We start from the raw sequence: 10,847 nt of genomic DNA, 5'->3' as shown, positions 1-10,847 counted from the left end.
TTTGTCTTTTGTTTATAAGTTTTTTTTTATTACGCTTTGTTTGTAGATGGAAGGACCAAATTGAGAATTTTTGGAAAATATATAGGACGAAATCTTGAACGTAAAACATTTAGGACTGAACTGGAAACTTTTTAAAAAATTTGGGAACAAACCGGGAACATAAAAACATTTAGAACTGAACCGGAAATTTTTGGAAAACATTTGGGACCAAACCGGGAACATTGAAACATTTAGGACTGAACTGGGAATGTGTCCAAACATTTAGGACTGAACCGGGATTTTCCCCCATATTTCCATATTCTACATGATACCATGTTTATTTATATTTTATTTGCAAAAATCATGATCTATACCTTAGATAAATTTAACTTATTATTTTTTTGGGTAGATCATTATTTAATCTTTTAGATATTCACATCCTTCATAAAATAATGATATAAGTTATATTATTTTGTTGCATAAATTATATATGTCTTGGATGTAATTATTTTTGAGATATAACTTATCTAAATTATGCATTTATTTTTAGAAGAAATATCACGATGAATGTCTAGCTGATAGTGGTACAACACACACCATCCTTCAAAACAAAAGGTATTTTTTGAAATTAACATTGGCTGAAAATAATGTTATAACAATCTCGGGTGCATCAAAAATTATTGAAGGTAATGGGAAGGCAAAAGTCATTTTACCAAATGAGACAAGCCTGTATATTGAAAATGCACTCTATACAAGCAAATCCTATAGAAATTTGCTTAGCTTTAAAGATATCCGTCGAAATTGACATCATATTGAAACATTGAATGCAAATAATGTTGAATATATTTGCATTACATCCATTATATCTGGTCAGAAGCAGATAAAAGAAAGATTACGTGCACTTCCCTCTGGGATGTATTACACAATAATAAAATCAATTGAAGCAAATACGGTCACAAACAATAAGTTTGTTGACAAGAAAGGTTTTGTATTATGGCACGACCGACTTGGTCAATGTTGTGAAAATTCCTTGCAAGCGTACGAGTGTCAAGTTTTAATATAGTGATTAAATCAGATATCGATCCCTCAGAGAGTAAAATGAAAATATTTAGTACTTGTAATTAGAATAGTCCAAACTTTATCTAGAAAATCAAACTTTGAGAATTTTGCAATAAAAATAAAATAATTAAGAGATTTAAAAGCACGCACACAACTTTCAGATTAAAAATCAATCAGAGAAAAATGGTCTAGAGGTATAGATTTCACCTGGTTTCAACAACAGTCAATCCTAATTAATTAATCTTCATGAATTCCAATCAATTAATAACCAAGAACACTAACGTTTATTATTTTCCTCTCCCGAGCAACAAATAATGTTTATCAACTACAACTAAATTCCAATATCCCTATTAAGAATTTATCGTAGTGATCTATCACAAACCAATGTTCTTTTTTAAAAGCTCTGTTAAAATCATACACTCTCCCGAGCTGTATAAGTAATTAACAGTGTAGTTTCTAATGTCCTATTCAAAATCCCCTCTCCCGAGCAATGATTTCAAATAAATAAAAAAAATCAATTATTGATCAGATAATTGAAAAGACAATCAATTCTGGAAAAAAACAATTAATCTAAAAGAAATTCAATTCAATAAAATCAAAAATTCATGAAAGTGTCTACATCAGGTTCTATCCGACCTCTAGACTATAAAAATTAGTTCATAATAAAATTCTGAAAACAATAAATCATAAATCCAAACATGTTTAGAATTAAATAAATAAAGATAAAAGAAACAAATCTGTCGTCGATGCCGTGTCCGGTCGATCAAACTCCGTCTTCGTTCTTCAGTTAAGCTCCAGAAAAAATCCTCAGCAAATCACTCGATCAAACCTTCTGATATTCTAATGTGTGTGTGGCGGCTCTCTCCCTTCTCCTCTGATAAAAATTCCTTTTTATATTGCTCAGCAAAAGCCCACAAAATCAAGCCCAAGAATTAATTGCCCGATTTAATAAAATTTCCAAAACAGCAACGGAGCGAGCGCTCAAGAGAAGGCGCGGGCGCGCCTTCAACTCGAAATCTCAATCCTCAAAATTTCCCAGGAACAAGCGCGATTGCACTTGAATGAGTGCGGTTGAGAAGCGCTAAACTTTCTTCAAGGCCCAATAAAGAAAAGCCCAAAACTTCCTTTTCTTTTCTCTGAACGTTCATTTATTTTCTTCAATTTTCTCTTCTTTTCTTTTTCCTTTCTTTTATTCTTCTTTTCTCCTTTTTCCTCTCATTTCCACATAAAATCAATAATTTTCTACACTCACAAAAACAACAAAACACCCACATAAATCTGCTCGAAACAAATATTTAACAATTAAAATCATATATAAATTAAGTGTATAAAATACACTTATCAAATACCCCCAAACTTAGATTTTTTCTAGTCCCGAGCAAAACTATTAAAAAAAACAAATTACTTCAAAAACTACTACTACCCAACAACCAACAAAAATAGCCAAGAAATAATATGGAACAATGGCCTCATCAATGATTTCAAAAATATCAAATCCAATCATGTCACACCTACTAACACTTGAAAGTTTTAGCCAATCACAAAATAATAACCGCATAAACTCACAATCTCCGCAACTCGTTCAAAACACCATTCTCCAAATTCAATTCAAACATTCATAGATCATGAGGACTTTTCAAGGATAGCATAGGATCAAATATAAGATATTGAATCAAAAACACTCACAATTAGGTAAATGCAAAGAATAATTGTGACGCCTAGAATTTTCATACTTTGAGTTTCATGCCTAAACCCATTTTCTTTTAATATTTATAATTTTAACTATTTTAATTTTCTGTGATTAATTGGCTAAATGTAATATTTCTTCCGTGCATTAGAATTTACTATTTTTAAACTTTTTCGAAAATTAGTATTTTCATTTCCGGACTAGTAAAATCAAATTTTATATTTTAAATTAGGATTCTAAGCTCACACTTTCTTTTTATTATTTATTTAGTGCAATTTCAATTATAGTCCTAATTTTCTTTACTTGTTTAGCATTTTATTTTCCCTAAATTTCATAATACTCTAATTTTTCTAGGGTTACCTACTTTATCACTTGGGCATAAATTTACACACACACACACACAAACACCTAGAACACACACACACACCGCCCGACTCACTCACACTCCCCTGTTCTTGAGCGACTCTCGGACTCGCAAATCTTCACAAGAGGCGATCGATTTTACAACCTTTCCCCCAACAAAAACACATTCCTGAGCGAGCTAGATTGATGGCTTGAGCTCGGGAATCAGTAATTTCCCTCCATTCCTCCTTGCCTCTCTCACGCACGGCTCCATCTTTTCTGCTCGGGTCTTTCGATTTTTGCTTGGTTTAGTCTAGGCAAGATTGTGGATTCGTTCTTGCACTCATTTTTACGATTATTGTGCGCTGTATTTGTTATTATCTACTGCCCTCCCCATTTCTTTGAAGATATAAGATTATGCGTGCCCTGCTCATTATTTCTTCACGACTATGGTAGTGTTTTCTGGGAATTTTGATCATCCGGAGATTTAATAAGTTCATATGTGAAGCATGTATGATTTTAATTCTTTTAAAATGCAATGGGGGTCATGCTGGAAAATTTTTGAATTTCTGGATTTCTGAGTTAGCATGTTTCGATTTCTTGCTGTGGTGTTGATGATGGATTGACTGGATTGGTGTCTTAGAAGCTACCACGGTTGATACGAAGGTCACGTGTTAGCGCTTAGGCTGGCTCATTGATTAGCTTGAAGATTGGAATTGAGGCACCTTGCTTGGGAGTTGGTTGGGCTCGATTTCTTGGGGTTGGGGGAGGCTGCCTTGGAAGCCTAGTTTAGGCATGTTTATAGGAGAGGCCTAGGAGGTTGAGAGAACCTAGGTGTTGATCTTAGTTCTAGTTTAGAGCCTTGAAACTTGGTAAGTCTTCGATTAGGTGCTAAGGATGGGTTTGAGCAGAATTTTGGAATATACAGGGGGCTGTCCGAGTGCTGGTCTTGATTCATGGGTTAAACTCTGGCTTTGATTGGTTGAGGTTTCGGGTAGGATTTAGTATTAGGTGTTGAGAACTTGTTGGCGAAAGCGGGAAGTAATTCAATTAAGATTTGATCAAGTTTCTAGGCCTTTGAATGAAGGTGAGAAGAATTTTAATTGAAGCTAGAGGGTGCTGTCCAGAATTAGGATTTTATAGAATGGTTGTAATGGGATTAATTCAGTGGGGATCACTCCTATGTTTAGTTGTATGTGGGTGGAAGATATGATTTCAAGCGGAACCCATTTTGGTTTAGAAAGTAGGGAGTTATAAATTTTAGAGGTGAATCGCTCGAGTTATCCTAAGTACTTTAATCATGGTTTAGTTCCCACCGTTGGTACTTCCCTAAATCACCATTCCAGTCATTCACCATCGAGTCTCTTGCATGTAAATTGAGTAAATATATTTTCTTTGAGTTCATTTCTTTCACTTGTGCATGCTAAGTCCTATAACCAATAATGAAAGAAAATTACTTTTCGAACGAGGTGAACTGATTGTGACTATAGAAATGACGTGTATGTGTGGGGTTGAGAGGCATCTTGACCTACCTTACCAAATATAGAAATGACGTGTATGTGTGGGGTTGAGAGGCATCTTGACCTACCTTACCAAATATAGAAATGACGTGTATGTGTGGGGTTGAGAGGCATCTTGACCTACCTTACCAAATATAGAAATGACGTGTATGTGTGGGGTTGAGAGGCATCTTGACCTACCTTACCAAATACAGGGCAAGATCGAGTTAGGTGTTATCCTGACTTCCTTGCGGCATAGTGCACTGCAGCCATGATCATGATCGAAACCACAGGGTCACAACTCAAGGATCTAAGTTCACTATTTATATGATTATTTTCAGAACCATGATATGCAATTTATTGAGTTATTTGACTTAGCCTTGCACTTGTCATATTCATGTACTCGCATCTTTTACATGTTCATTACTTTTAATTTCACGGGCACTAACTGTTATTTTATTATGCACTATTTTAACTGCTGGGTGTGCTTGTACCTATATAGTACTAGTTATTCCCCTCCCCCCCCCCCCACCCATAGTCTTGCTGGGTCTTTTAAACTCACTCCGCTTCTTTCTTCCTTTCAGGTGAGGATGAGTTTCTGTGGGCTGAGGGGCAGGATCCCATGGGCGAGGTTCCCGAAGGCGCAGGCCTGTGACCGTGGCTCCATTTATATTTCCGTTGTGTCCTTTGAGTCCTAGAGTCTGAAATAATTATACATTTCGTACTTCTTCGTTTATTGGGTAGCAGGATGTGTTTCCCTGCTTAGGATTTATGCTTGGTTTCACTTTTACTTTCTGGTTGCCCGGTGTGGCACTCTTGGTTTTGTCACTGATTTATGATACTGGTTGAATGTTGGGAATCGTTATTTATGATATTTTGAATTGTTGTCTGTGTTGTTGGTTGTTCTAGAAATAGACAAGCCATGCCGAATTTTTTTTTTAGAAAATTTTAATTATTTAGAAAATTCGCGTATTATTATTTTCAAATTATTTGGTATTAGTAGCTAGTCGTTTCAGTTGGTATCAGAGCACGGTCTTGGTTTGGGCTGTGCCTACTACCGGTAGCCGAAACTCAAGGGATCTCGCCTCAAAGTCTGTAAGATTTAAGTGCAATTATTTCTATCTGTTTAAGTTCACTTCCGTTTATCCTTTTAATTCTCGAGCTTGTTCAGATTTAAAGAAAAATCTTTTTCTAAGGCATGAAACTTGATTGTGGGAATTTGAACTTGCGTACAGATGGCCGCTCGACGTGGACGTCCTCCGCTTCGTCCGCCTCCTCCTCCGCCACCTCCACCACATGCGGATGTAGGGACACAGGTGCTAGCGTGCTTAGCCCGTATCCTAGAGCGACATGTGGACGCTCCGAGGCCTGGACTTGGGACTGTGTATGAGCAGTTCAGGAAGATGAATCCGAAAAACTTTGCTGGCACCACTGATCCACTGGTAGCAGAGGGATGGATCCGTTCTTTTGAGGTGATCTTCCGCTATATGAAGTTGGGAGACCCAGATCGAGTCCATTGTGCTGTCTTTCATCTCCAGGATGATGCTGCCCTCTGGTGGGAGGGAGTTGAGAAGACAGTAGACACCGCTACCATGCTTTGGACTGAGTTTAGGAGGCTCTTCTTTGAGAAGTATTTCACTGCTGATGTGAGAGCCCGTTTGAAGACGGAGTTTTTGAGTCTGCGACAGGGAGACTTATCGGTGGCTGAGTTTGTGGTGAAATTTGAGCGTGGTTGCCACTTTGTGCCTTTGATTGGAGACGACAAGGCAGAGAAGCTCCAGCACTTCATTGTGGGGCTACGACCCACTATCCGACGAGATGTACTCATGGCGGAGCCAGCTGACTATGCTTCGGCGCTCAGACGAGCTTTGAGGTCTGAGCAGACGCTGAGGGACATCAGTGCTGAGGCGCAGAGCAAGAGGCCGTTCCCATCTCATGGTTCACAGTAGCAGCACGGGAAGAGGCCATTCACTGGGCCGCCTCGTCAGCAGGGTCACTTCAGACCTCAGGGGCATCTGGCCCATAGGACCCAGGGGCACCATGTTCAGCGACCCCAGGGTCAGCATGCACCGAGACCCGCTCCTCCCAAGACTGGGGAGAAGCCTGTTTGCTCGAAGTGCCATCGTGCCCATCATGGACAGTGTCTGGCAGGTGCAGGAGTTTGTTATCGATGCAAGAAGCCGGGACACGTGATCTCAGATTGTCCTTGGCGTGGGATGCCGACTCAGGGGAGAGTCTATGTGATGTAGGCTGAGGAGGCCGATCCTGATACCACGCTCATCACAGGTAATATTTAGAGCATTTAATTAAGGGTGATTTAACTGATTCCTGGTTGCAATGCTCGAGTTTGAGCTTTTCTTTTGAGATGAGAACTTGTTTTAGATTGCATGATTAGGGTTAATTGGGCAAGTCGAGATGAATAATTCTGTTTATGGAATTTGTTGGTGTAGAATGAACCTGAGTAGTACATGCCTTAATTGTTTTCAATCTTTCCGTGGTTGTAATCGTTTCTAATGCAGGCAGAATTTTAATATCCGGTGTGGCCACTAGAGCCTTGTTAGACTCTGGGGCTACCCATTCTTTCATATCGGAGGCTTTTACTCGCAAGCGGAGCATTGAATGCGAGGATCTGATTGGTGGATTCATAGTGACCATCCCATCAGGGGAAGAACTGTCCACTAGGAGAATGGTGAGGAATCTTGAGCTTCTGTTGCAAGGGCAACCAGTGGTTGCAGATTTGATTGTATTGCCCATGCCTGAGTTCGATTTGATCCTCGGGATGGATTGGATGACGAAGAATGCAGTGGTAATTGACTTTCAGCTGAGGTCAGTATTGGTCAGACCAGAGGGAGTAGAGCCGTTTCAGTTTGAGGCTACTAGGGGTTCGAGGAGGACACAGTTCATATCCTTTATGCAAGCTAAGCAGATGGTGCATGAAGGATGTGAGGCATTCTTAGCCAGTATATCTTTGACAGAGTTGCCACCACGTCCAGATATTTCAGATGTGGACATTGTCAGGGATTTTGAGGACGTTTTTCCAGATGATGTTGCAGGCATACCGCCTGATAGAGAAGTGGAGTTCTCTATCGAATTAGTACCCGGTACTGTGCCAATTTCTAAGGCACCTTATAGATTGGCTCCTATGGAAATGAGGGAGTTAAAAGAGCAGATTCAAGAGTTGCTTGATAAGGGTTTCATACGCCCTAGTTTCTCTCCATGGGGTGCACCGGTCCTTTTTGTGAAGAATAAGGACGGAAGCTTAAGGCTGTGCATAGACTATCGAGAATTGAATGGGGTGACAGTGAAGAACAAATACCCACTTCCCAGGATTGAGGACCTCTTTGATCAGTTGCAAGGGGCCTCTGTATTTTCGAAGATTGACCTTTGATCCGGTTATCATCAGCTAAGGGTGAAAGAATCGGATGTGTTCAAGACAGCTTTTAGGACTCGTTATGGTCACTACGAGTTCCTTGTGATGCCGTTTGGGTTGATGAACGCACCAGCGGTCTTCATGGATCTTATGAACCACGTATTCCAGCCGTTCTTGGACCAATTTGTCATCGTCTTCATAAACGATATCCTTATATATTCCAAGGATAGAGAAGAGCATTCTCAGCATTTGAGGACTGTTCTAGAGGTACTCCGGGAACGGAAGCTGTTTGCTAAGTTCGACAAATGCGAGTTTTGGTTGGAGAGAGTAGCATTTTTGGGCCATGTCATATCCGAGGGAGGTGTTGAGGTAGACCCCTCCAAAGTTCAAGCAGTGAAGGAGTGGTCAGTACCTCGAAACGCGTCGGAGATTCGCAGTTTTCTCGGATTGGCTGGTTATTACAGGAAGTTTATCGAGGGATTTTCATCGATTGCGGTGCCCTTGACAGCGTTGACCAAGAAGAATGCTAGGTATGTTTGGAGTTCCGAGTGTCAAAAGAGCTTTGATGTATTGAAAGAAGCTCTTACGACAGCACCAGTATTGGCTATGCCATCGGGGCAAGGTGATTTCGTGGTTTACACCGATGCTTCCAAGCTGGGATTGGGAGCAGTTCTTATGCAGCATGATAGGGTTATTGCTTATGCTTCTAGGCAGTTGAAGGAGCATGAGAAGAATTACCCTACACATGATCTGGAGTTAGCGGCAGTAGTGTTCGCTCTCAAGATTTGGAGACACTATCTCTACGGAGAGAAGTGTAAGATATTCACTGACCATAAGAGCCTCAAATACTTCTTCATTCAGAAGGAGTTGAACATGAGACAAAGAAGATGGTTAGAGTTGGTGAAAGACTATGACTGCGACATTAGTTACCATCCGGGTAAGGCTAATGTCGTTGCTGATGCATTAAGTAGAAAGACAGCAGTGTTTGCCTCTTTGACAGTGTCTAGACCATTGCAAGATGAGATTCAGAGGTTCGGATTGGAGTTCTATGCTGAGGGTAGGGCTCCTAGATTGTCAGCCTTGTCAGTACAGACTACATTGTTCGACCGTATCAGAATTGCTCAAGCAGATGATGAGCAACTGAGGAAGTGGAGACAGAAAGCTGAGGAGAAAGATAGTGGTTTGTATTCTGTAGTAGATGAGATTGTGAATTTTAGAGATCGATTTTGGGTTCCCGAAGGTGACTCTCTGCGAGCTACTATCATGGCAGAGACACACGCATCACCGTACTCTATCCACCCAGGAAGTACGAAGATGTATCGGGATCTTCAGCGATTGTATTGGTGGCCGGGCATGAAGAGTGACATCGCCCGATTTGTGTCAGAATGCCTAACATGCCAGCAGGTCAAGGCTGAGCATCAGAGACCTGCAGGATTACTTAGGCCACTCCCTATTCCGGAGTGGAAATGGGAGAACATTACTATGGACTTTGTTGTTGGTTTTCCGAGGACGGTGAGGAATTCGAATGCTATTTGGGTCATAGTAGACCGACTCACGAAGTCGGCACAATTCTTTCCTGTGAGGACGACCTTCACGATGACGCAGTATGCGGAGTTGTATATCCGGGAGATAGTCAGACTACACGGTATCCCTGTTTCCATAGTGTCTGATAGAGATCCGCGGTTTACTTCGACTTTTTGGAAGATCCTTCACACAGCTTTGGGGACGAAGCTCTTGTTTAGCACTGCCTTTCACCCGCAGACGGATGGACAGTCCGAGAGGGTGATTCAGATACTAGAGGACCTTTTGAGAGCTTGTGCCATTGACTTTCAAGGCATTTGGGAGTCGAGACTGCCTTTGGTGGAATTTGCCTATAACAATAGCTTTCAAGCCACCATTGGTATGGCGCCTTACGAGGCACTCTATGGAAGACCGTGTAGATCTCCGGTGTTGTGGACCGAGATTGGGGAGAAGTCCGAGTTGGGACCTGAGATTATTCAGCAGACTGCCAAAGTTGTAGCCAAGATCCGTGACAGGATGAGGACTGCACAGAGTCGGTAGAAGAGTTATGCCGACCACCGGAGAAGAGACTTGGAGTTTTCGGTGGGTGATCATGTGTTCATCCGTGTAGCACCGTTGAAGGGAGTTATGAGGTTTGGGAAGAAGGGGAAACTGGCACCGAGGTTCATAGGACCCTTCGAGATATTGGATAGGGTAGGGACACTGGCTTATAGAGTAGCCTTGCCGCCTAACCTTGATGGGGTCCATAATGTCTTCCATGTGTCGATGCTAAGGAAGTACATCTCAAACCCATCCCATGTGCTCAGTACGGAACCACTACAGATATCTCCTCACATGACTTATGAGGAGAGACCCATCCGGATTTTGGATAGACAGGAGAGAAGACTCCGTAACAAGTCGATTCCAATGATCAAGGTGAGATGGCAGAACCATTCGGATGAAGAGGACACTTGGGAAGCAGAAGCAGATATCCGAGATCGCTATCCGGAACTTTTTGGTGAGTCTCGAATTTCGAGGACGAAATTCTGTATTAGGGAGGGAGAAACTGTGACGCCTAGAATTTTCATACTTTGAGTTTCATGCCTAAACCCATTTTCTTTTAATATTTATAATTTTAACTATTTTAATTTTCTGTGATTAATTGGCTAAATGTAATATTTCTTCCGTGCATTAGAATTTACTATTTTTAAACTTTTTCGAAAATTAGTATTTTCATTTCCGGACTAGTAAAATCAAATTTTATATTTTAAATTAGGATTCTAAGATCACACTTTCTTTTTATTATTTATTTAGTGCAATTTCAATTATAGTCCTAATTTTCTTTACTTGTTTAGCATTTTATTTTTCCCTAAATTTCATAATACTCTAATTTTTCTAGGGTTACCTACTT

General features: G+C 40.5%; 2 protein-coding genes across 2 annotated transcripts; both read left to right on the top strand.

The window, feature by feature from the left end:
• Positions 1-5,801: 5,801 nt before the first annotated feature.
• Positions 5,802-7,954, top strand: LOC140862190 (uncharacterized). Its single transcript, XM_073265194.1, has 4 exons — positions 5,802-6,143; positions 6,255-6,504; positions 7,086-7,743; positions 7,894-7,954. The coding sequence occupies exons 1-4, from the start codon at positions 5,802-5,804 to the stop codon at positions 7,952-7,954; spliced, it is 1,311 nt and encodes a 436-aa protein (XP_073121295.1).
• An 87-nt stretch (positions 7,955-8,041) lies between these two features.
• On the top strand, positions 8,042-10,149 carry LOC140862189 (uncharacterized). The gene is made up of 4 exons (XM_073265193.1): positions 8,042-8,558; positions 8,937-9,176; positions 9,654-9,993; positions 10,068-10,149. Exons 1-4 carry the CDS (start codon positions 8,042-8,044, stop codon positions 10,147-10,149), a joined length of 1,179 nt encoding a protein of 392 aa, XP_073121294.1.
• The last annotated feature ends 698 nt before the right edge of the window (positions 10,150-10,847 follow it).

The sequence above is a fragment of the Henckelia pumila genome, chromosome 4 (assembly GCF_033568475.1).
Source record: "Henckelia pumila isolate YLH828 chromosome 4, ASM3356847v2, whole genome shotgun sequence".
NCBI lineage: Eukaryota > Viridiplantae > Streptophyta > Magnoliopsida > Lamiales > Gesneriaceae > Henckelia > Henckelia pumila.
Note: the sequence above shows the minus strand (reverse complement) of the source record. Positions and strands in the feature narration are given on the sequence as shown.